Source organism: Suillus plorans (assembly GCF_016647745.1).
Source record: "Suillus plorans strain S12 chromosome Unknown HD556scaffold_23, whole genome shotgun sequence".
NCBI classification, from domain to species: domain Eukaryota; kingdom Fungi; phylum Basidiomycota; class Agaricomycetes; order Boletales; family Suillaceae; genus Suillus; species Suillus plorans.
This window is the reverse complement of record NW_024537407.1, coordinates 373,027-398,930: the sequence shown is the minus strand read 5'-3', so window position 1 is coordinate 398,930 and position 25,904 is coordinate 373,027. Positions and strand designations below refer to the sequence as shown.

Sequence of the window (25,904 nt, the reverse complement as noted above, 5' to 3'; positions counted from 1 at the left end):
CGAGGTGATCAAGAAACAAGTTGTATATTCTTGTATATCCATCCGGCTATTACGGCTACTTCGGATTCCCGCAGGAAACTAACTTGAACAAAACTGACATTATGCGTATCTCAGTACCAACCATTGTCGGCGGCTCTGGAGCACCAAGACGAACAATTTCACCAGCTGCGGCGGTTGAACGTATCGCAGAATTCCTTGCGCCAGGAAAAGTGACGCTACTTACCGGTGCAGGCGTTAGCGTTGCTTCGGGGATTAGAGCATATCGGGGAAAAGACGGTAGATATATGAACCCCAATTACAAGTGAGTTCGTCATGCGAAGCCAGGAACCACGCTAATTGTTTCTTTCTGATTATGACATAGACCGATTTTTGTACGCGCTTTTAAGTTGCTTCAGGCACAGAACGTTTCCAATTGACGAGCGCCTTAGTATCACGAACTAACCGACGAGAGTGAAAAGGGTTTTGTTTTCAGGCAAGTTGATTAATCCCCCTCATGTTACACGGCTTCTGAACTGATCAAACAGGCAACGGTATTGGTATGAAATCAAATCATGTGGTCAGTCCGTCAGGTTGATGTTTGGTAGGCTTCGATCATACTTGGGCTACCCCTCTGTCCGGGACGCTCTGCCTAATACCAGCCACTATGCAATTGCCGCACTCCAATATGCATCATACTTACCTCGTCTCGTGACGCAAAATGTAGATGGGTTACACCACAAAGCGATTGCGCACCTTTGGGAGCCGGATCATACCCGAAAGCAAATACTTGAACTCCACGGAACCCTCCATGTACGTTTCTGGGCCATTCTGGATGCATCCGCTTTCCGGTGTTTCAGCGAACAATAAACCCATCGTTTCACTTGCAGCGAGTACATTGCAAGCGCGGTCATGTAGTCCCCCGAGACGTGTTCCAAGATTGGCTTTCTGCTTCTAATCCGCAATGGAAGGCATTCGTTGATAATCTAGATAAGACCGGGAGCAAACTACGCACGAATCCTGACGGTGATGTTCGTCCGTCGTTTGCAGACCAATTTTGATGATTGATTTCTCTTGAAGGTGGAATTGGAAGGCGTTTCCTATACCGATTTCGTGGTCCCAGAGTGTCCGCAGTGTACATTGGATGGTCAACAGAGCTCTTTCGTAAGAGGCAGCTTGATTGCCATGTCTCTTGGGTCTCTGATGCAAATAGTACAAACCAGAGCTGATATTCTTTGGTGAATCGATACCAAGTCGGATTAAGGACCGTTCGTAAGTTGGGCATTTTTTGTTTCCCCGTGTTGGAGTAGTGACCCCAACGCAGGTTTCATGATATTGAACAGTCTGAAAGGGTTTTCGTCCTCGGCACCACACTGGCGACGTATTCCGCATTCAGGTGCTTGCAATTGTCCGATATCCTGACATGACTATGACACTGATGACATTGTGCCCCAAGGCTGGTAAAACACGCGTTAGAGCTGCGAAAACCAGTCATGTTGCTGAATGTAGGGCCAACGAGGGCTGACGAACTTCCAGGTGTGGAGAAACTTGAGATATCGAGTTCCCTGGTGTTGCGAGACGTAGTGCGAGCCATCCTGTGAGATGGTCATGTCTAGAAAAAAAAGATACTGATAATTATACAGGGGTTCTCGTGCAAGCCAGGATTCTGCGATAGTTCATCTTCTCCAGAGCGGCATTCACCAGCCACCCGCACCAGACCACGAAATCGTATCAAGAAATACTTAGACGTGGATAAGAGATGGTATCCATAATAATAGTAGTGAAGATCATAGAATGCGTAGATTAATGCTGGCTACTGTGGTATGCTGGTATGGGCAAATGTGGTAGCTAGTTATATGCATGTGGTAAAGTACTAGCGATGCAAATGGAGACAACAAAGCAAAAATGAGAACACCTATACCAAATAGATGCAATACAAAAACGTAAATGATTTTAGGAGTGGTCTTGAGGATGCGTGCTTGGCTGGAGGGAGAGAGTTGGAGTTGAGCCGCGCTCTATTATGGTCACTCGAGGAGGCTCGTCGTCGTCGCCATCATCTTCATGCATAGGATTGGTATTTACCAACCAGGTTGGAAGTCTCAAATCAGACCACGACCAAGATTGCCAGGGTCCATGATCTACCAGAGGCAAGTCCTAAAGGACTTGCGTTTAGATCTTCCCTGTGTAACAAAAAAATAATTGACGTACAACAACTTTAGTTGAGGTATCGACGACCACCTCCTCCGGATCAGGCGAAGACGAGCTTTCTTTGAAAACGGCAGGAGTTCCCCGTTGATCGTCATTGGGAGTCAAAGGAGGTGGTGGTGTGAGATTGTCGGCGTCTGTGTTAGACGATGAAGCAGGGGAGGCTTTTTCGACCATGATCTGACGGGTCACATGAATTCCACCAAATAAAACAGGGCTATCGAAGCGACTCACTGTTTCCCTCAATGGACGACTGGTGGCACGGGTACCCCCGACTGGCTTCTTTAAACAACGTTCGCGGTGTTTCAGCCAATGGAAGGGATCATACAGACTCTTCGGGGATAGTTTTATACGATTTCCGCAGCGTTTGCAGGTGACAAAGAGTGGGCCAAGAACCTCTGCCATCGGGTCGTCACGTAGCCTTTTCTCTCTCGCAATTTCGCCTACAGTTCGGCGAGGCGCATCTCCGCTGCTCAAAGCAGCTGGATGAATATGTAGCTAATCGGAGACGACAGAGATGCTTACTCATGGATGCCTTTTAGACTAGAATCTTTCCTCGACGACCCCCTGCGGGAGTGGCACGAATAGAATGAGCAACAATAACATCGGTTAGCGATAAATACCCACATGACTTTGATGGCAGGGGGATGAGACAGTGCAGTGGGGGGAGAAACTTATTTTCAGCGGGTATGAATGTCCAATTTTCTAGAGTGTGGAATGAGCTTTATCGGTCTGGACGTGGTGGTGGCCACTGACCTGTAGTCCAATTCCGTGGGGGGGAAATTTGGAAGTGTATGCCGAAGAGCTGCGTGCACTTTACGCGCCAATACAAAAACCTCTATATCTCAACGGTTTAGTTGTATATGCGCGACAGTCAGGCGTAAGAGCGAACGTCACGGGAAGAAAGTGGAGAGCGGGGACACACTTCGGAAATTTCCGTCAACTTACATGCATGCTCGTTCGCGCGTGTTTACATTTACTCCAAGTGTCCAGGGGAATAGTTGAATGGCATTATAAAGAAAACAAAGCACAATAGATAGAGCGGGGTACAATACAATCAACACAACTCGCACAACACACTAGTATCAACATTTACGTAGATGGAGTGCCTAAACCTTCACGGAAACCACGCACGAAAGCTTTAAGAGGTTGTATAAACCAACCCCACGGACTTGGCGCCTCATTCTCGGGCACTTGGTAGGCCACGGTTCTCGGACGATTCATAGGACGGTCTTCTCCAGCGTCTTCTTCGTCCCGGGCACGTTTCTCCCCAATGCGATACGGGGAGTTGTCATTGATGGCTATGGCGTCTGTAGGCGCTGAACTCGAGGATGTAGGGGGTTTGTGTACCTCGTTGATAGGCGTTTGAGTGATAGCCTGACTAGATGGTGGAGGGAAAACGCGCGAAAGTCGAGAACCAAGAGGCTTTGGAGTGAGTTGAACAGTATGACTACAGCCACTATTACTTATAAGAACACTGATAAAATGATATTCACTTACGAAGAACACTTTGCTTTGTGCTCGTGCCACTTGGTCAAATCATACTGAGCGACGCCATCCAGCTCGACAGTTGTCCTGCAAAAAGCACACTCGACATGTCGAGCGGAGGACGACTTCGCTTGAGGGTCAGTCAGCAGACTATATTTTCTCTCCGCGGTAGCCACTCGGCTGCTGGGTCTGATTAAATCATTAGTTAGCAAAAGTATGGTAAAATCCAGAAAAGAAAGAATCACTCACACGACACCTGAACATCGTTGTTGATGTGCGTGCCAATTTCCAAGAACGTAGGCATGATCGATCGACAGCTTGATCCATTTCTGGCAGGATCGACAAAGAATTTCGTGAGGCTTGACCTCTTGAGCACGAGGATCCTCTTCCAGTAAAGCTTTCCTTTCGACGTCATCCTGCCGAGCCGACTGAGGTGAAGACTGTTTAGTAATCTCCTGACTCAATTCTGATACCGAAACATCTCCTTCGGGTTTTTCCACTTCGGTCTCGTCTCGGTGGCTCCTGTTCGGATAAGTAGTGTTTAATTTTCGGTGTGAAATGTACTAACTTCTTCGAAACAGGGGACCGTGGGTCACATTTCCGTCGATGGATCTCCCAAGGACGAACAGCATACGTCTGTCTTCTACCAAGGTTGATCCATTTGTCGCATCGAGCGCAATGCACTCGGTGCGGTTCCATATCATCACATTGTGACTGGTCTTTGAAATACTGAATACGCTCGGATTCAGACCGGCGTATTCGACCTCCGGCAGATGATTCTGCAATGGACGAGGTCTCATCTGCATCGTCGTCAGGGGTATCAGGACACCTGGTTATCCAGTGTGGTGAGTGACCATTACGCGCCAAGGAACCCGAGATACGTACTTGGCTTTGGATGCGGGGGAACTCTTATCTGATGATTTCGCACGAACAGAAAGGACGGAGGGGCTCTCATGACGGATGGGGCGACTCAAGGATACCACTGATGAAGTGCGACTACGGGATCCCCTGGCTTTGCTGAGAGGTTTTGCAGAAAGCACCTGGGTTTCTTGGGAATTGCGGGGGGATTGTGGTGGCGAAGGTCCAGGGAGACTAAATAGCATATACAGATAATCATGAATCATAGATGCACAGTTTTATACTCTGAACTCACAGAACCTCGACTATTTTGGGGGCAGCTTTCGGTTCAGACGGCTAATCCATCGTTAATTGACAAGCCAAGCGTAGAGAAACCAGCTTACGGGTGATTCTTGGGGGTCACTAGTTCCGATACTTTGATGCGTGTCCGATTCTTCATCTGACCTGTCTCTGTCGAAGCGTAAGGTGATTTAACGCGTCTAATATGTTTTGTGGCGTACTCCGCAATGTTTGGAACACTTCTTTTCTTCTGAAAAGGCTCGTCAGAGAACTATTCGCGTGGTGTCGCGTGAAATTACGCGCTGACCTTGGCCTTGCCAGCGTGTTTGATCTTGGATGATTCAACCTTTGGTCTAAGTGTCATGTCAGCGGGAAACGTATGAAGTGCCTATATTTTTGAAAACAACCTCTCCGGGGATGAATTCACACTATCGCTCATGGTGAAAGAATGTATCGGGTCAGCTCAAAAAGAAAAAGAAATATACGGGACAAGGACAATGAACTCTACGTGGTGGTATCACTGAAAGGTTCGGTGCCAAGCATGTACAAATAAAGTCAACATCAACAAGGGAAATCCCCCATTTGGTTTGCCTTCGATAAGAATGAATTCTAGAAGCTTGCCCCAGAGAAACGAGTCGAAGGCATTAGAGCTTACAGAACTACAGTACGATATTCTAGGTATCGCTTTGAAAAGCGAGGCTAAAATTACAACCATCTTGCTCCAAGCAAAAGTCCAAAATTTACAACGTACGTATTTACCCCCCCGACTTCGAAAAGTCACTTGGACCCGTAAGCAATGGGTCGTACCGTTCTGAAGAGATGTTTGATTGAGGGCCATTGATAGGAGAGTCGACTATAGGATAAAAAGATCCAACAGGACGAGGTAGCGCAGGTACGTGTAAGGACCCAATCTCATGGTTTGATTGAGCTAGTAAATGGTATGGTATGGGACCATAGACTTGATTGGGGAACGGCAGAGGTGCCATCATCATGGAGGACTGTTGAACTTGAATTGGGGTTGGATGGGGAGGCTGCATACTCCCCATCGCAACCACTGCTGAAGATCATGATCATGAGGTATGAGGTAACGTTTTATTGGATGTTTGCGTACCATCACTATCCGATCCTTCACCGAGATGTGGGCATCCGCCACTAACACCTTGCTGAGTGCAGATTTGACAGATGCGATCAAGGCACTGATACCCCTTACGCACGCAATGTAGGCATGGCCTAACGGTTGTCAACCAATGCGAAACCATCCGCATCAAGGCCACCTACCTCACACCTTCACACCGCACCTTATCACGTCTATGCAGTTGTCGAAGTGATGTTCTAGATCGTAGTTGATGACTTACCTGCAATACACACAAGCCTGAAAAGATAGCGTCAGAAGAAGTATACTTATTCCAATCAAAGACTGACCGCCTTGACACGGGTACCATGACCTCTGCCCTTCCTCTGAACACTGATACACTCCTTGCCACATTCAACACATTGCCTACATGGACGTGCATCCTCGCATTTCTTATTTTCTTGCCTGCAACCCTCGCAACGAAGTTTAACAAGTTTGGGTCCCTTTCCCACATGAACACACTCTTCCCCGCGTGCAATGCATCGAGTGCAAGGTCGCTGATCATCACACTAGACGTAGGGTATGTCAAAATCGCATCCACGACCACAGCACAAGCTTACCTTCTTATTATCCCGACGACAGTTCTGGCAAGCCAGTTTTGCACGATCGGGCTTTGAGCGATGTGGCCCGCGGAGAACTAAGACGGGAGGAGGTTCTGCACGCAATACCGGGTGGTGATGGCCTTCGGTGCACTCTACCTGATCCTCTCGGCACCTGAGGCAAGGCTTTCCGCCTTCACAGCGCGCGCGAGCCTTTCGACAGTTCTCACACCCAGCAACACACTGTTCAATAGTGTAACCTTTCTTAACGCAGCCTCCACAAGGCCTAGTTGATCACGAGGATATCAATTCATGAATTAAAGGAGATTTAAATCAGAGTAGAGGCAAAGCCTACTTTTGACCATCGCAGCGTATTTTGTCACGCCTGCAGGGGAAGAAGATTAGGACACGAGGAGTGCCCCTCAATCACGAGATCATTACCTGCAACTAGCACATGCCTAGCGATATTCTTGATAAGCTAACATTAAAAGGTAGCGTGAACGTTAAGCACAAACCTTGACTGCTCTTCTTGGCCACGCTGTCGTGATGATGTCGGATATCGGGACTGGCGGCGGCTGCTGCTGGGAATCCATCGGTCTGCAGGATGTGGTCAGTTAACAAAAGAGGTGTGTGAACATATCCCCTTTTCGAACAAACGAGGTTGGACCATTACGTAAGTGGCTTATCTATCACCGTGACACCGTCTCTGACAGGAAACAGTATAACATAATAGTAAATACTACCAATAGGGTCCATTGTATTTAGGATGATTATACAGATGGGCCCGATCAACGCAGTTCTCCAAATTCCTCTAAATGCCAAACAAAAAAGTGTCATATACAAACAGAGAACGATACTGTCAAAGAAAAGAAAAGAAGGACGTTTTGAGACAGATGACGCTCCAGAGTAGCAAAGCAGGGGAAAAATAAAGGATTGAAGCCAGGTGTTTACTGGTAGACGGCGACGTAGTTGATGACCCACTTGGCATCTACAACGGAGCAATGAGCATTGCGGAACGAATAAGCATCCAGCCGAAACTTACCGACATAGTTACTAGCATCGGCGACCATATCCGTGCACGTTCCTGAGCATCCAGATTGCGAGTATGCACCACCTGCCCAATTGCCACAGATAGTAGTGTCGATGACCATCTGGTGTTCATAGAAGTTGTCTGCTATGTCACAGGTTTGTGCAGACCAAAAACCAGACGGAGTGCCCCAATTGGAAGGCGTAGGTGCTTGGGATGTGAGATCAGCAGGGATGTCAGACCGAGCGAAGTGCCACATTGACAAGCCAACGGAATTTTCCCACAGAAGAGCAAAGACACCGCCCCCTGCATTGTTGAAGCCATCCGCAAAAGACCTGCCCCGGGGACCGTTAGGTTGGAATTGACGAACAAGAAAGAAATACAAACGTTGAGCTACTATCCATGATGCTGCAACCCGCATCCGAGGACTCAGTGCTGTAGCAGTTGCTCGCGAGGACAGAACCTGTATATTCATCCGAATCATTCGTATCAATGGTGCAGGTGTAATTTGTGCCACTATGAACTGTCATCTGATTTTGCGCCTGGTTATTAATACCTTCGACAATGTCAATTTCACCCCCATATGGCCAGTTCGGTCCAACGGTCCAGAAACTAGGCCATACAGAACAGCCGACAGGCATTTGGGACGCGTCCAAGACAAAGAGACCGCCACTGTAGCTCGTCTGAGATGAGATACGAACACTGTGACTGTGGTGAGGCGTATATAATATCAATAAACACGGTCTTTGCGCACGCGTCACGATCGCCGCCGGCAGCAACAGTGCTGGTTGAATCAATTGCCAGGACAATTGAGGACGAGGAAGAGGAGGAAGAGGAGTGGCTGTCGGTGTCACCGTTATCGTTTTCATTGTCATTATCATTGTCAGAGTCGCCATTGACATATGCAAGTCCCTTAGACTGTGCGTCTGATTTGCTTTGGTAGATGACATTCCCACCAGTGGGGTCCGAGCCAGTGTAGAAGTCCCAGTCACTAGATGGGTAGAAGACCATTAGCCGAGTTGTAAGTTAAAAAATGGCTAACACACTCGAAGAAATCACTGCCCTGATAATAGTCTTTAACGGAGTAGGCAGTGGTACGGCTGTAACGCAAGGGCGAGTATTGACGAGCACCAACCAGAATGGTCAATGGGAGTGTCGCTAGACAGACTTTATAGAAAGAACGCATCGTGCGACGTGATGCAAACAAGAGGAAAGCGCAAGTAGTCCTAAAAAAACAGCAGGAGGGAGGGAAGTAATGCAATACCGATAGTAACGTTGGCCATCGGGTTTTATTGTACTCGACATGGAAAATGACGTTCACCCACCTCGTTGATTCGGGCAGTACTCCATTACCTCGCCCCAGCTAGCCTCTCCTAACCAGGCGAACCGATCATTCGTCGTTCCTTCGTATTCGCGTTGGTCACCGAAGTTCAGAACCGCACCTCATTGTGGCCCTGATTGATCTTATTTTATCCTCAATGCAACCACCACTCTTTGTACTCTGGGAGTTGCTTGGCCTTCCCTCCTCGTCTACCTTAGTCAATGCGACTTCATCGGCCACAATGGCGACCCTGTAAATGACAAGAGTCAAAACATGCATAGCTGAAACTGAAGTACTGGCCGAAAGAGTATCGTCGTCAAGCGCTATCCCCGCCGCGCCACAGTAGCTCGAATAAGACAGCTTTATACCCCCCTAAAGTCCGGACTGTGTTCATCAGGTCGGGACATCAAAGGATGGGTAAGGCGTCAATTCCTTTTGAACGTTGACATGCAAATAACTCACTGCTTCCATTGTATGGTACATTCCGGTGTCGTATATGTTACTAACTCGCATTTTAGTGGTTAATATTCGAATTGCCGAGACTCACATGATCTCACAAATTCTGCAGCTTCTGCCGCATCTGCCATACTGGTTGGCAGAGCGGCAGCAAGAATAAGATCTAGAAGCTGGAAGGAAGCGAACAGCGAATTCAACGTACGTGATAATCGTAATAGGAGACTCGGTTATATTCCAGTCGCATCAAGCGAATATGCCCCGAGAATATCGTTGTGTGCAAGCGCCAACTCAAACTAGTAATGCATTCCTTTTTGTCGAGCTCCAAGAGTCGGCAAATACCTTGAAATCAACCCGAAGAACGTGCATGACATGGACATTAGGGATGTATGTTCAGGTGGTAATGAGCTGTCCAGTACGGCTGACCCTTAAAGGATCCCCCGCCACGCACAATGGCGACGAGACAGGTTAGATGTGGCTCCATAATCAATCCCCATGCACAAGCACTTTTCAATTCTGCAGCCTGGAAAACCTCTCATTTGAGCGGGTTCAAGCGTAAACAAGTCCAGATCCGTTCTAGCATGGATCTGTGCAACAACTGAGGGTGACTGGCGAGAGGGCAATGTTTTGACAGCATTGAAAGTAGTCGAGCCTTGAAGGGCACTATCCAGGTTGATGGACATTGGTCAGAGTAACGGAAACGGAAAGAAACGGTTCACGAACCAATCATATCAATGCAGGGTGTCTGAAATTCGAAGTGCGTGCAGTCAAGGTGAACCAACCGTTGTAGAATGGCGCGGATCATCGAAGGAGGTCAATTCTAAGTGACAATCGAGTGGGGTTTGGTCACTGCGTGCGCGCTGGGATGAAGGACTTGGAGGACTTTTCCTCGTTTTCACGTAGATCTCACAAACCCATAGCACGTGCAACTTCTTGAAGTAAGGTGACTACGAAGCAGTGATTATGGAGATGAGAGGATCATCCTGATAGACACATCAGCAAAAACCACTGGCTTGTTTGCACGATGAGAAAGAGAAACATCCAGCCTTCAGCGCTTCAGCTCTAGGGTGATGCAGATCAGTTACACTGTCCAGGATCCAGGTTCAATCAAAAGTTCAAAGTTTGGGTTTTGGAAATAGTACTATAGTCTCCGAAAAAAAAACTCAGCATCACGTGCATGTTGTGAACGCGTCGCGCAAACAGTCGTGTACTTTCCGAACGCGCCACCATCACGTGGATATAATGCTGCAAAAACCTCTGTAGCCTGCTTCTTATAATCGTAAGACTCAACAGTCTGACTTCTTGTGAAGTTGTCTCCAGGGATCTATCATCGTGGTTTGCCTGGTGCCATGCGGGACGCTGGCACTGGATGTGCCAGATGCGCCATTCTTTCATTGATCAGGTGTTTTTACCAATGTACTGCCGTGGATAGAAGCTGCGTAATATAAGCCCCTTATCGAAGCTATCGATATCGCGCTTGTTGGATATAATATTTGCATGCTGCTTCACGCGACTTGAACATCATCGATGCATCATCTGTCAGCAGAATGATAAGCTTATGTTCCGAGACCACCAGAACAACATCGATACACAAACATCAGAAACAAGTCAAGCATCCACGCTTCAACGGGCTTCTATTTCCTGTCCCCCGAGGTTTCATGTACTTAATGGATTAAATAAAACGAGTTATAATAGTCCGAGCTGAGATATTCAGCAATGTCCAATATAGTCCGGACCCTGCCCGAACCGACAGTCAAACGCAAATAAACGGTCGAGGCAAATAGTCACTGATAGACAGCGACGTAGTTGATGACCCACTTAGCATCTACAACAGAACACTGAGGAATGCGGAGCGATTAAGCATTGAGCGGAAACTTACCAACGTAGTTGCTAGCATTAGCAACCATATCCGTGCACGTTCCTGGGCATCCAGATTGCGAGTAGGCACCACCTGCCCAGTTGCCGCAGATGGTAGTGTCGATGACCATCTGGTGGTCGTAGAAGTTGTCTGTTATGTCGCAGGTTTGTGCAGACCAGAAACCAGAAGGAGTGCCCCAATTGGAAGGCGTAGGTGCTCGGGCCGTGAGGTCATCGGGGATGTCAGCCCGAGCGAAGTGCCACATCGACATGCCAGTGGAATTATCCCACAGAAGCGCAAAGACCCCGCCCCCCGCATTGTTAAAGCCATACGCAAAAGACCTGCCCCAGGACCGTTAGGTTGCGATTAATGCACATAAGAGACACAAACGTTGAGCTACTATCCATGATGCTGCAGCCTGAGTCTGAGGTCTCAGTGCTGTAACAGTTGCTCGAGAGGACAGAGCCTGTGAACTCATTAGAATCATCCGTATCAATGGTGCAGGAGTGGCTTGTGCCACTATGAAGTGTCATCTGATTTTTCGCCTGGTCATTGATACCCTCGACAATGTCAATTTCACCCCCATATGGCCAGTTTGGTCCAACGGTCCAAAAGCTAGGCCATGTAGAACAGCCGACAGGCATTTTGGAGGCATCCAAGATAAAGAGACCGCCGTTATAACTGTTTTGTGATGTGATACGAACACTGCAACTGCGGTGAGGCGCATATAATATAGATAAACACGATCTTTACGCACGCATCACGATCGCCGCCAGCGGCAACAGTGCTGGTTGAATCAACTGCAAGGACTGTCGTGCCATCGGATTTGACATATGCAAGTCTCTCAGACTGTGCGGCCGACTTGTTTTGGTAGATGACATTTCCACCGGTGGGGTCTGAGCCAGTATAGAAGTCCCAGTCACTATGTAGATGGAAGATCATTAGCTGCGTTACAAGTTGAAACTATGTAAGTGGTACGTACTTGAAGAAATCTTCGCCGTGGTAATAGTCTTGGACCGTGTAGGTTCCGTCAGTTGACAGTCTACCAACAGTAATAGGGCGGTGACGTGAGTACGAGCGAGCACCGACCAGGGTGATCAATGGGAAAGCTGCTAGAAAGAGTCTATGGAAAGAACACATCGCACAGTCACGGTGTAAATGAGGGAAGCTCTGCAGTCGTCCGAAGCAATGAAGCAGTAAGTGAAATAGAAGGGAGAAAGTCAATGGAACGTTGATAATAACGTCGGCCACGGGGTTTTATTGTGCTTTTGACATCAAAAATGACGCCCACAACCTCGTTGCTTCATGGTTGCACCATTACCTCACTTTGGCTAGTGCCCCAGACTATAAGCAAACCAATCGAAAGAAGATCAATCGTTCCTTTGTATTCGCGTCCGACAGTCATCTTCGCGGGCCTGATTGATCTCAGCGCCTTATCTCAATCCAACCGTCACTCTTTGTATCTTGGAAATGATCACTCTCCTTGTCGATATTTGCATTTGATAGATTGCAATTGCAACACTGTAAACAACAGGAGTCAAGATTCATGGCTAAAATGGTGGCTGAAAGAATTTCTTACTTAGCTCAAGCGCTATAGAGCGGCGCTAGATTATTCCAAATTAGCCGGTTTTTTAAACAGTCCGAGCTAGGTCGATCAGGGAAGGAGTGAGGCGCGAATACCATGGAATTGATGTTGAACAAAATTAGCCTCCAAAGACCGCACTGCGTCTACTGTGCGGCGCGTTTTGGCAACGTACGATATGGTCCTATTTCGCCTTTTAGTCGGCTGATTTTGAATTGTCGAGACGCACGTTATAAGTATCATCGTGACAGGTTCTGCGACTCGGATGCAGCACTCTGCCGTATCTGCTTGGCAGAGCCATCAAACCAGTTGAGAGAGCGGCAGCTTTCTGCCAACAGCTCAAAGGGTTGAATCATCGGAACCGAACAGTAAACGGACGTGATGATCGTAACGACGACAATTGTCAATATTGAGGGACAGAACGTCGCTATGGGAGACTCGACTATGTTTAAATATGTATCTCCAAGTGGCGGGTTGTATGTTGTAGCGGCAGTTCATGAATCACTTCTCTCGTACTCCGATATTCGGGGAATGGTCTGAAAATTAACGTTGAAAACGCGCGAGGCAGTCGCATCATGATCCTCCTTTCGAATTGTGGTCGATGACGAAGTCAACGAGGGTACCTGGGTACCGAGATGTCCCAGTGAACATGAAAACGGATGTAGGTTCCACCGTTCCAGTGATGAACGAATCGGTGCAACGACTAATGGCCGAGGAGGTGAGATTTCGACAGTGTTGAAATTATTCAAGCCGTGCAGGGCGTGGGGTAAGGTGGGATAAAAAGGTCGACAAATATCGGTGTTTGAGGAGTCCTACAATTGTGGACAATGAAGTTACGAACAGAATTCTTTTCGAATTCAAGACTGTGACGTTTGTTCGTCACCGGCGCTACGGCGGCTACGCATAGGCCAGGGCTGAGGGGATGAAGGCATCGGAGTTCTTCTCGTTCTCATGTAGCTCTGAAAATCTCACAAGGAGCGTGCAGCCGAAACAAGTAGTACATAGGCGGCCACGTGCACTAGAGACGATCAAGTTAGTGAAGATCAACCGACCTGTTTCACCAAGTACTATGGTCATGAAATGTGCTTGAAGCAAAGTCGCACATAGTAGCAGTGGCTATATTGCTGAGAGGACACTGCGCACTTATTTGCTCAATTGCACATTAGCAGAATAGGTGATAAGACAATTGTCAAGTCGGAATTTAACATGATCCAGTCTTAGCCTCAGTCTCCCTCACAGCAAGCGCAGAACATGTGCAAGATCGATACAACATACAAGCCTCAAGCATACAATCAATATATTTTGAGTCTAATTATTCGTAAGTAGGCCATAGGTCTTGTATCATGGATTTCTCGAAATGCGCAGCAAATAAGAAAGCGACCAGCGCAGCATATGCAAACTGTAACTGATCCTGCCAATAAAGCAAAAGAATAGATGATGATGTGCTGATGTGCTGTGACGAATGCAGGGTATGATGTGGGTATGATACAATGCAATGCAAATAATGAAGGTTTAAGGCGAATATTCACTGGTAGACGGCAACGTAGTTGATAACCCACTGGGCATCTACAACATTAAATAACACTGAGCGGTGCGACATGAATAAATGTCACAAGAAAACTTACCAGCATAGTTACTAGCATTGGCGACCATTTCTGAACACGTTCCTGGGCATCCGGATTGCGAGTAGGCACCACCTGCCCAGTTGCCACAGATGGTAGTGTCGATGACCATCTGGTGGTCGTAGAAGTTGGCTGAAATGTCACAACTCTGTGCAGACCAGAAACCAGCTGGAGTGCTCCAAGTAGAAGGGTTGGGCGTTTGCGCCGTAAGATCCGCAGGGATTTCAGAACGAGCGAAGTGCCACACCGACATGCCAGAAGAGGTGTCCCACAGAAGGGCAAAGACACCGCCCCCTGCATTGTTGAAGCCATGTCCAAAAGAACTGCCACAAGGACACGTTAGGTCCCAGCTGACGCATGAGAAAGATGCAATGCAAACCTTGTGTCCGTGTCCTCGACGCCGCAGCCTGCGTCCGCATTACCGGTACTGTAACAGTTGGTCCCGAGGACCTGGCCAGTAAACAGATCGGCACTAACACCTGACTTTGCGATAGTACAACTTTGGCCCGTGCCACTATGAAGAGTCATTTGGTTTGTCGCCTGGTTATTCACGCCCTCGACAATGTCGATTTCACCCGCCGAGGGCCAGTTCGGGCCAACAGTCCAGAAACTGGGCCATGTAGAACAGCCGACAGGCATGTTCGAGGCGTCAATGACAAAAAGACCGCCATTGTAACTCTTCTGAGATGTGATACGGACACTACAATTCATGATGAGTACTCATAAATCATAATGAACACGAGCATTACGCACGAGTCACGGTTACCGCCGGGAGCAACGGCGCTGGTTGAATCTACTGCAAGAACTGTCGAATTATCACAGTCATTGACGTATGCAAGTCCCTTGGACTGTGCCTCCGATTTGCTTTGGTAGTTGACATTGCCACTAGTAGGGTCCGAACCAGTGAAAAAGTCCCAATCACTAGATGGTTAATTAGTCGCGTTGAAATTGCGTATAGTATGACAAGTGGTACGTACTTGATGAAATCCTCCCCTTGATAAAAGTCTTGAATTTTGTAGATTTTGTTGGCAGAGTTTCTACGGCCAGCAGTACGGCGGTGACGCGAGTGCGCGCGCGACGGATGGTGAGCACCAACCAGGGTGGTCAACGAAAGAGCGGCTAGAAAGAGCTTAGAGAGAGTGTGCATCGTGAAGCAAAAGAAAGTAAGGGAAAGCAGTTGTCCGAAGACTTAAACGAAAGGAAATTTAAAGAGAAGGGACGTGGAAAGTGGAACAAAGAAACGCTGAAGGAACGTTCAAGGGATTTAAAGCATCAAAGTAACAGTTTTACGAACCTCGTTGCTGTGGGCTGCCACACTGCATTTATGACTCTACTCGGCTGGCCACATTCGGCGACCTTATCATATCGCTAATCACGCTAAACATGATCCTTTTGTCCTCAATCCAATCATATCACTTTGTTGTATTCCAAGACTGGTTAGTCAATCTTTCTTGCCGACGTTTTCGTCAACAAAGCGTGCAGTGGAACTGGCGTAAATCAGCAGTCAAGAAGTGAAACACACCATATGCTTTATGTGCTTTAATGCTGGGCGCTGAAAACTGAAGTGTCTTGAAAAATTCAAGCTCGGGAAGTCTAAGAATAGACTTCCCGCTGCCACTGTCCAATTTAGTATTTAGAGATTCGGAAGTATTCAACACATGGGTCCACCCTGACACTGATTCTCGGAAATTGCTCTCCAGAGAACGCGTACTCTGGGCGTAAATTCATCATCGGTTCTGCTCCTTTAAACCATTTTGTGTACATTGTTCATTGCGGAGCAGTTGTAAGGAGGTTAACTTCAAGTGTAAGCCATTGGCCCTAACTCTATCTGCAACAATTGCTCGCGAATGTATCTCACAATTGTCCGAGAAGGCGCACTACTAGTAGTGTGCACACACTGGACGGCTTAACTCCACTATTGTAACTTGTGGCTATCTAACTCCGCTGCGTTCTTCTAAAGCAAGGCGGCTTGATCTCTATGGCAATACATGTCCACATGGCCATACTAATAATTGTAGCTGCGTTGCCTTTGGCATGTATCAACATTGAAGCCTGCTGTTTCTACTTACTACAATTCGTATGCTTCCTGGACATCTTAACATCACAAAGCGGTCATTAAGATAGCAGCAGCGTGCAACGAATCAGTCTGCTTCGTTGTCAACAGGAGCTGAACATGCTTACAGATGTAGATGAGATGAAGGATTGAGGCAAATGCTACTGGTAGACGGCGACGTAATTAATGACCCACTTGGCATCTACAATGGAACGTTGAGAATGGGAAATGTTCGGCACCCTGTCAAACTCACCAACGTAGTTAGTAGCATTGGCGACCATATCCGAACACGTTCCTGGGCATCCGGATTGGGCGTAGATACGACCACCAGCCCAATCGCCGCAGATAGTAGTGTCAATGACCATCTGGTGCTCGTAGAAGTTGGTCGTGATGTCGCAGGTTTGTGAAGACCAGAATCCAGCTGGTATGCCCCATGTAGAAGGCCTAGGTGTTTGGGCTATGAGATCCGCAGGGATATTGGCCCGAGCGAAATGCCATATTGACATGCCAGCAGAATTGTCCCACAAAAGTGCAAAGACACCACCTTCTGCATTGTTGAAACCATACGCAAAAGAGCTGTTACGCAGAAACATCAGGTCACGATCGGCGCACAAGAGACAAATAAGTACGATACAGACCTTGTGTCTGTGTCCTCGATGCTGCAGCCTGAGTCCGCGTGTGTGGTACTGAAACAGTTGGTTGCTACGATTTTGCCTGAAAACTGATGGGTACTATTTGTTATTTCGTTAGTGCAAGTTTGGTTCGTGCCGGTATGAAGCGTCATCTGGTTTGTGACCTGATTATTCACACCCTCGACAATGTCGATTTCACCTGCCATGGGCCAGTGTGGTCCAACGGTCCAGAAACTAGGCCACGTAGAACAACCTACAGGCATGTAGGAAGCATCAAAGATGAAGAGACCGCCGTTGTAGCTCTTCTGAGATGTGATACGAACACTGCAGTCGTATTGAACACTCGTAGATCAGAATAATGACAGGCATTACGCACGAGGCACGCTGACCGCCGGCAGCAACAGTGCTGGTTGAATCAACTGCAAGGATAAACGAGTTGTCGCAATCATCGACATACGCAAGTCTCTTAGACTGCGCGTCCGACTGGCCTTGGTAGATGACATTTCCACCAGTAGGGTCCGGGCCAATGGCGAAAATCCAATCACTAGATGATGGAAGACGATTAGCCAAGACACAAGTTGAAAATAGATAGGTGGTACGTCCTTGAAGAAATCTTCCCCTTGATAAAGGTCTTGTATCATGTAGGTTTTGCCGATAAGTTGTCTGTGAGCAGCAGTGGGGTAATGATGCGAGTACCAGTGATGGCTACCATCAGCCAGGATGGTAAATGAGAGAGCCGCTAGAAACAACTTAGGGAGAGAGTGCATAGGATTGAAGCAAAGGAGGAAATTCCATGCAAAGTCGGTGGTTGAACATACTAGTAGGATCGTGGTTGAAAACCATTCACGACTCGAAGGCTTCTTGCACGCCATCGACAACGTCATTATATCTCGGCCCCGCACAATCTCAATTTTTCCTGTGCTGTTGGTCATCCCCTCTTGCCGATGAGTTTGCAGCTTGATAACTCAATCATAGCTTGCGATAGTAACGCTGTAAATAAGTGAAGTCAAACCAAAGTATCGCTGGAGCTGAGCTAGCTGAAGAGTATACCTGGAGCTCTATCACTGCGGCGCCGAAGCAAGGTTGAAGTGACTCAAATTGTCTAAGGCGGTTTGCACATCTCCAGCCTAGTCTAAACTGACCCAAGACACAATGAGGCCGCCGCTGCCTATCAGGTCCCGGTGGCGGCAGTAAGTTCACATATTGCAGTACGATTCGAAAAGAATCAACTACCACGGATGGGGTAAGAAATGAATTGCACTGCGTTTGATCATCAGTTCATTCACCATTGACTTGTTTCTTAGAAATATGTTGTCAAACGGTACGTACTAGTGTAGCCGAGCGCACAAAGGTGGAGCGGCTTTAGTGACTTTCGAGAATTGCATGAAGCAAGCAGCACAAAGAATATATATCTGCGGAACCTTGTTCGTTGACAAGCACGTATGTGTATGGTCGATTCCCGACACCCACGCTTAGAGGGAATCGAATAGATGTTGACAATGTCGATGTTGATTGTATAGTAGTATGATGCGAGGCAAACCAGTGATCCAAAGGATTGCCTAGTAGTAGTTAGCGGGTAACGTGATCCATGCCTAGACTCGTGGTTGACCATCGAATTCTGAAAAGACGTTCAAATTCACGAACCTCGTTATCAGCCGACCTTGACGCCTTCAATGACCTAATTCGGTCCCGACCAACTATCCTCGATACAGTCAACAACCCTTTGTGTTTCGAGAAAGCGATCGGCTGCTGTTTCTGCTTGTCGGTTGTTACAAGGTTTATGGAGCTCTAGTCTAAGCCCTAGACGCAGTCTTGACGCGCTCAAAGAAGTATTTTCCCACTGACTAAGCTAACTCAACCCGAGGAACTCGGAGTCCACAACCCAGCTGTACCGCAAACTAAAAGTCCTGCTTGTTATCTCCTGGCCTTTTCCACCTTGATCGGTCATTCAAATTGATATTTGGTTGGTTGTAGTATCACAGGAATGAGAACAGTCATTAGTGGAAAACACGCGCTGTGCTAAATCCATCCTGCAACTGATGGATCTTACTAGGATGCTGTCCAAGGATGGGACTGCGAAGTGGCATGCCCAACTGTACACACAACGATCAATCCCAGGAGCGAGGATTTGGGCGGAATGAGGAAAGCAGCGCATGGGATTAAATAGTAAACGTGTATCTGCAGCCCAGAGGTGAGTCGATTATCAATTTGTGGCAGTTACTTTATTTCTGACTTTTATGATAGCTTTCCAACTTCCTGTGGTCATAAGGGCCACGCCTGTATATCCTTTCTCCCTGTGCCTCTCGTTCCTGTTTGTAACTTAGGGATGGTGTTATATTCTCCGCGCATCATTCATGGATCATCAATCAGAATGTGACAATCGAGTGTGGTGCGCCTTGTATCAATTCCATACCTACCGTTCAATGGGATCCTTCAGCGCGCCCGAGTCTTTTTTTCATGTCTTGTCTCAGCGCTGTCTTAATTTAGGGATGACATTGTATCTATACCAGATATCAATGGATTCTCGGCCAGTATGTCTCTGGCTGTGCAAACTGATGCCTGCCACCACTGCATCAAAACCACGTTGCAAATTGAAGTCTCTGCGCTCACCATTTTTATGATAGAAAAGTTCGATGATCAAGGCAGAGAGCAAGGTGCGTATGCATGTTGAAGTTTTTCAATCTCTTGCAGTGTTCAAGTATTGCGCCCGCGCAACTGCTTCACAATCAACATATGTGATATATGTATATGTTGATAGTGTTGTGGAAGAACTGTACCATTCTGCCGTGCCAGTGGCAGGGCACTGTCAGGCGGATGGCAGAACCTCCAGTATGGTAGCGTGAATCAAGCTCAATGGCTAATACCCTCATTGGACCGCAGTCTCCGATGAGGGATGGGACTTGGGATATTGATTCCACGAGGGTCTTACGTACATCCGCCCCCTAAAAACACGTGATTTTGCCCTGGCTCAGGTTCTGCCAGTTGCGCATACCACTGACTTGAGTTCATCTTTCTTCATGTGGAAACACTTACTTCAGGCAACCGATGCAGGAATGGATGCCGTCCCACATCTCTTGATCTCATTCCAGCAATCCAGGCACATGATTGTGGTATATCTAGTATGAATGCCATTGCCAATGGTCATACCATGTCCACCAAGTTCGCCTCTCACCCACACCCATTCTCTACCGATACTATGACAATAGTCTTAAATGATCCCACTTGGTTGTCGACCATCATTGCGTATCGCTTTTACAGCTATTTTGCAGGTTCGTGGGATGTTGAAGCTGATGTCTCTATTTAACCTTGACTGTGGTTTCGCAGTTGCCGCCTTTGTTGGAGTGGCGTATGATTGGGGTGAGCGTGATAATATTAAAGGAATGCTGATATCTTACGAGTATTTCCAGCACTTACATTCGCACAAGAGGTATGTCGATGCCATGACCGGAGCAGCCATCTCGTTAACAATTGTTTTATACTAGGTCGAATTGATTTGGGTGAGTAGAGTCTCATGTCAGAAGTACACAATGGAAACTCAACATTTAATTACAGAGGCAACGTTGGTCCTTGATAACAGTTCTGTATCTCGGTGTACGTATCTTGTTTGTCGCGGTTGCTGTGTTGTGCTGACTTGAAATTATACTAGGTGCGCTACCTTGGTATCTTCTTTGCTGCGTATGTCCGGAAGGCTAAACAGTATGTATTGTGCTGATCGTCTTTCTCTCATAATCAGCCTGATCATGCTGAGTATGTCTCCTTAGTACACATTCGCTGTTTTTACTTCTTCTGACCGACGACATACAGGCAATGTTCTGACCATCGAGCTGACAGATACAGTGAGTCTTCTGCTCAGATGCCTACTATTCCCCTACAATTAATCGTGGTGCCTTGTAGGAGTGGGTGTGGCTCTCTACTAACTTCTTGGTTCACTAGTGACTACCACGCTATACTACCACAGATGTGAGTCTATTTGGAGTATGTGCTACCCGAGACTGGTCACTGACTGGATTCGTCAGGCTGGATTATGTACATCGTACAGGATTGGACGCTTGTTTTGGTATTTCCAATGCTGGGAGGTGAGCTTGACACTTACGAGACCTTAGTGATATTGACCTAACTGAAACATGTCGCAAGTCATCCTCATCACTCGGTTGCATGCTATGTATCAACGATCCAGAAAGATCTTGATATTTCTCATCGTCACCTTCCTGGCTGTCAACATTTTCGACGGAGTAGTAGCCATAATGACAGCGATACAAACTTCAGGGGGTACGCTTCATTGTGAATGAAACAAATGTGCATGCTCATTGATGGATACAAGAGGAACTCATTATCTCCGGCACATCAGTGTTCGATTAGCTATGGAGAAAATATCCCACTTCCGAATTCTGTCTCTTGGATACTATTCATTGTGTGGGAGGTCCTCGCACTATGTCTCGCAGTCTGGGTTGCAGTAAAACACTTCCGTGAACAGCGACTACCTTCAGAGGACTGTCTCATAGTGTTGATGAAAACTCATATGCTTTACTTTGCGAGGTAAGCTCATAACATGCTTGTTGTTCCTTTTTTGCCACTGAAGGGTTGGACGTGGTAGCTTTGTTGCTGTTTCCTGCTTCGAGCTCATCATCGATTTCTCTCCAACACTCTCAGCGGTATGTCAAATCTTTCACTTACCGCTGCATGCGACCACAATTCATCATTTCTATAGGACCAAAATTTTATAGAAACTGAGGCTTTTTATGGCTTGCTTCAGATTTTGCAAGTCGTGCAGATGGTCGTGCTTGGACCACGCCTGATCCTTAGTGTTCGAGAATACTCCGCTAGGCTTGTGGCCGATTCCGACGCAGCAACTGGTATGACCTCGATCGTTTTCCAGGAGCGCGTGCATATATCGACTGGCAGTAGTGTGTGATGCTCAGTGAAGTTGACGGCTATCTAGTGCTCTACAAAGAGCAGGGGAATTTACTCCTACTTTCGTGATGGTATTGATCGAAGTTATCTGGTGTTCCGATGTGGATTTCGAATTCAAGGAGACATGGGTCTGGATAATGTCTTCGTTATAGTATTTAGTTAAATAATTTGCTGTGCGTGCTTATCTGACCTTTCCGCTGCAATCGATATTGCTCGTTAGCTTCCGTTCCTATAGGCTGACACTATTGTGACGCGTATTCTGACCGAGTCTGACTTGTGTATCTCTGTTTGATGTGTCTGAGCAGCTTTCGGCTTCGGTCTGCTCATCGTGATGTTGAATCTTATGCCGCTCCTCCAGGAGTCCAGGACGTTTGAATTGTCGAGTCACATGCACCTCAGGCCAAACTTCACCCGGAATTTGCAAGTGGATCGATCATAATGGCCGGAATGACGAAGGCGTAGTGAAGCTCGATTGAGCTTAATGACCACATCAAGGACAGATGGAACGTCCTGCTGTTGGAATCTGTGCCGAAGAGTCAAAGACTGATGGCAGAATTGTGGAGACTCACATCAAGGTCGGGCGGGACTCCCTGCTGCTCGAAGGCTGCTGCAAAGATGGTTGAGAAACATGATTCGATGAGAATGACAGAGTAGTGCAGCTCATTGGGACAGGAGGGCCTTTGCACCAGAAATGCTAAATGAGACACTTTGTTGAACATGCTTCATCACTTCAGAACAGTTTTGGTATTAATATTGCTACAACAGTCATCGTGATAATTATTAATTTGGTCATACTTACAGGAGCAACAAGTAAATTACCAATGACAAAATGATCATAAGTGGAAGTCGGGGACTTGGTGCGTACGCACCGCTGGCGATATGATACTGGTAGACGGCGACGTAATTGATGACCCACTTGGAATCTACAATGGAACGCTGAGAGTGTGAAACAATTCAGCATCCTGCCAAACTTACTGATGTAGTTGGTAGCATTGGCGACCATATCTGAGCACGTTCCTGGGCACCCGGATTGGGCGTAGATACGACCACCAGCCCAATGGCCGCAGATAGTAGTGTCAATGACCATCTGGTGGTCGTAGAAGTTGGCCGTGATGTCGCAGGTTTGTGAAGACCAGAATCCAGCTGGTATGCCCCATGTAGAAGGCCTGGGCGTTTGGGCTATGAGATCCGCAGGGATATTAGCCCGAGCGAAGTGCCATATTGACATGCCTGTGGAATTGTCCCACAAAAGTGCAAAGACACCACCCTCTGCATTGTTGAAACCATACGCAAAAGAGCTATTACGCAGAAGCATCAGGTCACGATTGGCACATAAGAAAAGATAAGTACGATACAGACCTTGTGTCCGTGTCCTCGATGATGCAGCCTGAGTCCGCACGTCCAGTGCTGTAACAGTTGGTCTTTTTTATCTGGCCCGTAAACTGCTGGGTACCATTTGTCATTTCGTTAGTGCAAGTTTGGTTCGTGCCGGTATGAAGCGCCATCTGGTTTGTGTCTTGATTATTCACACCCTCAACGATGTCGATTTCACCTGCCATGGGCCAGTGCGGGCCAACGGTCCAGAAACTAGGCCACGTAGAACAACCTACAGGCATGTAGGAAGCGTCAAAGATGAAGAGACCGCCATTGTAACTCTTCTGAGATGTGATGCGAACACTGCATTCATGATGAACACTCATAAATCATAATAAACACGAGCATTACGCACGAAGCACGCTGACCACCAGGAGCAACGGTGCTGGTTGAATCAACTGCAAGGATCAATGAGTTGTTGCTGTCGTTGATATACGCAAGACCCTTAGACTGCGCGTCCGATTGGCTTTGGTAGATGACATTTCCATCAGTGGGATCCGATCCAACATCGAAAGTCCAGTCACTATATGATGGAAAACGATTAGCCACGATACAAGTTGAAACTGTATAGGTGGTACATCCTTGAAAAAATCTTCCCCTTGATAAAAGTCTTGTATCATGTAGGTTTCGCCGGAAAGTTGTCTATGAGCAACAGTGCGGTGGCGAGGCGAGGACCAGTAATGGCTGCCATCAACTAGAACGGTAAACGATAAAGCCACTAGAAACGAGTTAGGGAGAGAGTGCATTGAGTTGAAGCAAAGGAGGAAATTCCATGCAAAGTCGGTGGTCTGGCCATACTAGTAGGGTCGTGGTTAAAAACCCCATGATCCGACACAGCCAAAGGAATGTCTTTCTTACCTCATCTGTGGTAGTTGATTCTTGTGGAAGGATATCTGGACGTACTACCGCCACCCGGACCTGATAGACGGCGGGCAGCCTGATCGTGTCTCAGGTCAGTTTGGACTCAGGAGACGTGTAAACCCACCTTGCTTCGGTGCGGCAGTGATACAGCCTCCAGGTATATTCTTCAGCCAGCTCAGTCTCAGTGATGCTTTGCTTTGACTCCTCTTATTTACAGCGTCAGGGTTACCATCGCAAGCTGTGATTGAGCTATGAGGTACGTACTTTAGTGTAGCCGAGCGCACAAAGTTAGGGTGCCGGCGCCGGCTTTCGAGAATTGCATGAGCCTGAGGTAAAGAATAAGTATATCTTTGCGAAACCTTGTTCGACTTGACAATAACAGGTATGGTCATTCCCGACACCCACGCTCATAGCCGAATAAATGTTCGAGACAATGTCCGAGTCAACATTGATTGTTAATCGTACGACGCGAGGCAAATGAGAGGGAAGCGGTGGGCCAAAAGATTGCAAACCAGTACGATAATGCCTAGTAGTAGTTAGTGGGTAACGTTGTCCATGTGCATGAGGTCTTGGTCGAAACATTGAATGTTCTGAAAATGACGTTTGCAAACCTTTTGAGTCGACCCTTGACACGACCTAACTCGGCTCCGACTGACCATGGCCAATTTTATCATCGGCTGCTATTTCTGCTTGTCGCTTGTACGTGAAAGGTGCCACGGCCGTACGACCCGCTCGCTCGTTTTTCACAATACTCTCTCGCTCGCTCAGTTTTGCTCCCCCCCCCCCTTTCCACTCTCAAGGTTTATTACATTCACATCATAATATTCGTCTCATCATCATTAGTTTACATCTGATCATTCGTTCTCTAATAATACCAGTTTCGTATACCATCATGCGTCCAAAGGAGCCAACCCAGCGGCAAACTCACCGGTATCCGAGCTGAGCTAACGGTCCCAGCCCAACCACTATAGTATATATCTGACCTCAACGCATTCGCGATAGATGAAGCTGGAAGGCTTAATGTTCTAGTACTCACATCGAACTGGCTATGACTCACTGACTCATGGCCCTGGATAACGGTTTACCTAGAGCCCTAGTCAGCGTTCTATCAACGTTCTATCACCGTGTGCCAAGGCCCAAGGTACACTAATTCTGCCCCCAGCACTATCGCAATGCATCTCGCTATTGCAGATCCTGCACACCCACTCGGCAATTTGAACCACCGCATCACTTCGACTAAAATGACTCTCGATATTTTAATGGAGGACTCGAACCTCACTCAAACCTCCCTCGAAGCCTTCCTTCAGCCGACTCCCAGTACTAAGTCACCGCTCGGGAATGTCATCATCACCATCGCCATCACCACTTCCTCATGACTGCGTGGGCTATCTTCATAGACGTAGAAACGTTATGCCTAGAGATCCCAATCCTTCTTAAAGGACAGAAAAGATTGCTGAGTGGAATCGAGTGCTGCAGGATTTGGTATGAGGTTCTCCTTGTTTGTTTAGCTGTGGCAAGGACTGAGTCTGGAGTGTAAGTTGTCGCCTGATGTAAAACAAGATGAGCAGGATAAGTACACTAAGTACACAATCGGTGCAGTGTATGTATGTCGCAGCGCAATACCACTTTCGCCAGTGCGCCGAACTCCTGTATTTCTCGGCAATAGCCTGAGGTCACCGGCTCGGTCTCTTTCAGGTTATCACTGCAAACTGCAGTTGTAGCGGAATGTACCA

At 47.4% G+C, this 25,904-nt stretch overlaps 10 protein-coding genes across 10 annotated transcripts; 2 read left to right on the top strand and 8 right to left on the bottom strand.

The window, feature by feature from the left end:
- Nucleotides 1-101: 101 nt before the first annotated feature.
- On the top strand, nucleotides 102-1,722 carry HD556DRAFT_1235751 (DHS-like NAD/FAD-binding domain-containing protein; the record flags this gene model as incomplete). Its single annotated transcript, XM_041297773.1, has 10 exons — nucleotides 102-301; nucleotides 362-371; nucleotides 429-476; nucleotides 562-789; nucleotides 867-1,007; nucleotides 1,057-1,140; nucleotides 1,190-1,248; nucleotides 1,301-1,372; nucleotides 1,433-1,573; nucleotides 1,620-1,722. The coding sequence occupies 10 exons, from the start codon at nucleotides 102-104 to the stop codon at nucleotides 1,720-1,722; spliced, it is 1,086 nt and encodes a 361-aa protein (XP_041161088.1).
- HD556DRAFT_394523 (uncharacterized protein) lies at nucleotides 1,649-3,134 on the bottom strand. Its single transcript, XM_041310483.1, has 5 exons — nucleotides 2,938-3,134; nucleotides 2,707-2,886; nucleotides 2,416-2,650; nucleotides 2,185-2,361; nucleotides 1,649-2,130 (listed from the first exon to the last, which is right to left on the bottom strand). The coding sequence occupies exons 2-5, from the start codon at nucleotides 2,808-2,810 to the stop codon at nucleotides 1,930-1,932; spliced, it is 717 nt and encodes a 238-aa protein (XP_041161087.1). The 5' UTR covers nucleotides 2,811-2,886; nucleotides 2,938-3,134; the 3' UTR covers nucleotides 1,649-1,929.
- A 35-nt stretch (nucleotides 3,135-3,169) lies between these two features.
- Nucleotides 3,170-5,342, bottom strand: HD556DRAFT_1366209 (uncharacterized protein). The gene is made up of 10 exons (XM_041302804.1): nucleotides 5,214-5,342; nucleotides 5,114-5,159; nucleotides 5,028-5,056; nucleotides 4,911-4,977; nucleotides 4,823-4,863; nucleotides 4,555-4,761; nucleotides 4,238-4,498; nucleotides 3,919-4,191; nucleotides 3,682-3,858; nucleotides 3,170-3,631 (listed from the first exon to the last, which is right to left on the bottom strand). The coding sequence occupies exons 1-10, from the start codon at nucleotides 5,243-5,245 to the stop codon at nucleotides 3,274-3,276; spliced, it is 1,491 nt and encodes a 496-aa protein (XP_041161086.1). The 5' UTR covers nucleotides 5,246-5,342; the 3' UTR covers nucleotides 3,170-3,273.
- On the bottom strand, nucleotides 5,343-7,092 carry HD556DRAFT_1366206 (uncharacterized protein). The gene is made up of 9 exons (XM_041302803.1): nucleotides 6,993-7,092; nucleotides 6,919-6,935; nucleotides 6,833-6,862; nucleotides 6,499-6,763; nucleotides 6,229-6,447; nucleotides 6,162-6,178; nucleotides 6,085-6,114; nucleotides 5,918-6,036; nucleotides 5,343-5,863 (listed from the first exon to the last, which is right to left on the bottom strand). The coding sequence occupies exons 1-9, from the start codon at nucleotides 7,068-7,070 to the stop codon at nucleotides 5,562-5,564; spliced, it is 1,077 nt and encodes a 358-aa protein (XP_041161085.1). The 5' UTR covers nucleotides 7,071-7,092; the 3' UTR covers nucleotides 5,343-5,561.
- A 241-nt stretch (nucleotides 7,093-7,333) lies between these two features.
- HD556DRAFT_1473507 (glycoside hydrolase family 16 protein) lies at nucleotides 7,334-8,690 on the bottom strand (the record flags this gene model as incomplete). The annotated part of the gene is made up of 5 exons (XM_041308489.1): nucleotides 7,334-7,465; nucleotides 7,520-7,839; nucleotides 7,892-8,206; nucleotides 8,259-8,495; nucleotides 8,551-8,690. 5 exons carry the CDS (start codon nucleotides 8,688-8,690, stop codon nucleotides 7,425-7,427), a joined length of 1,053 nt encoding a protein of 350 aa, XP_041161084.1. The 3' UTR covers nucleotides 7,334-7,424.
- A 2,270-nt stretch (nucleotides 8,691-10,960) lies between these two features.
- Nucleotides 10,961-12,517, bottom strand: HD556DRAFT_394170 (glycoside hydrolase family 16 protein). The gene is made up of 4 exons (XM_041310482.1): nucleotides 12,119-12,517; nucleotides 11,894-12,058; nucleotides 11,527-11,841; nucleotides 10,961-11,477 (listed from the first exon to the last, which is right to left on the bottom strand). The coding sequence occupies exons 1-4, from the start codon at nucleotides 12,274-12,276 to the stop codon at nucleotides 11,135-11,137; spliced, it is 981 nt and encodes a 326-aa protein (XP_041161083.1). The 5' UTR covers nucleotides 12,277-12,517; the 3' UTR covers nucleotides 10,961-11,134.
- A 1,444-nt stretch (nucleotides 12,518-13,961) lies between these two features.
- On the bottom strand, nucleotides 13,962-15,930 carry HD556DRAFT_1366166 (glycoside hydrolase family 16 protein). The gene is made up of 5 exons (XM_041302802.1): nucleotides 15,318-15,930; nucleotides 15,094-15,261; nucleotides 14,720-15,040; nucleotides 14,344-14,663; nucleotides 13,962-14,284 (listed from the first exon to the last, which is right to left on the bottom strand). The coding sequence occupies exons 1-5, from the start codon at nucleotides 15,485-15,487 to the stop codon at nucleotides 14,244-14,246; spliced, it is 1,020 nt and encodes a 339-aa protein (XP_041161082.1). The 5' UTR covers nucleotides 15,488-15,930; the 3' UTR covers nucleotides 13,962-14,243.
- A 300-nt stretch (nucleotides 15,931-16,230) lies between these two features.
- Nucleotides 16,231-17,792, bottom strand: HD556DRAFT_1473497 (glycoside hydrolase family 16 protein; the record flags this gene model as incomplete). The annotated part of the gene is made up of 5 exons (XM_041308488.1): nucleotides 16,231-16,595; nucleotides 16,647-16,969; nucleotides 17,032-17,349; nucleotides 17,402-17,569; nucleotides 17,599-17,792. The coding sequence occupies 5 exons, from the start codon at nucleotides 17,790-17,792 to the stop codon at nucleotides 16,555-16,557; spliced, it is 1,044 nt and encodes a 347-aa protein (XP_041161081.1). The 3' UTR covers nucleotides 16,231-16,554.
- A 1,766-nt stretch (nucleotides 17,793-19,558) lies between these two features.
- Nucleotides 19,559-22,088, top strand: HD556DRAFT_1307719 (uncharacterized protein; the record flags this gene model as incomplete). The annotated part of the gene is made up of 18 exons (XM_041300053.1): nucleotides 19,559-19,679; nucleotides 19,784-19,859; nucleotides 20,146-20,294; nucleotides 20,350-20,382; nucleotides 20,433-20,452; nucleotides 20,508-20,522; nucleotides 20,578-20,616; nucleotides 20,672-20,721; nucleotides 20,759-20,772; nucleotides 20,830-20,861; nucleotides 20,984-20,985; nucleotides 21,042-21,101; nucleotides 21,203-21,294; nucleotides 21,468-21,561; nucleotides 21,605-21,677; nucleotides 21,779-21,878; nucleotides 21,902-21,929; nucleotides 21,965-22,088. The coding sequence occupies 18 exons, from the start codon at nucleotides 19,559-19,561 to the stop codon at nucleotides 22,086-22,088; spliced, it is 1,122 nt and encodes a 373-aa protein (XP_041161080.1).
- A 643-nt stretch (nucleotides 22,089-22,731) lies between these two features.
- Nucleotides 22,732-24,056, bottom strand: HD556DRAFT_1235889 (glycoside hydrolase family 16 protein; the record flags this gene model as incomplete). Its single annotated transcript, XM_041297779.1, has 5 exons — nucleotides 22,732-22,859; nucleotides 22,912-23,234; nucleotides 23,296-23,613; nucleotides 23,666-23,833; nucleotides 23,875-24,056. The coding sequence occupies 5 exons, from the start codon at nucleotides 24,054-24,056 to the stop codon at nucleotides 22,732-22,734; spliced, it is 1,119 nt and encodes a 372-aa protein (XP_041161079.1).
- Between the last annotated feature and the right edge of the window lie 1,848 nt (nucleotides 24,057-25,904).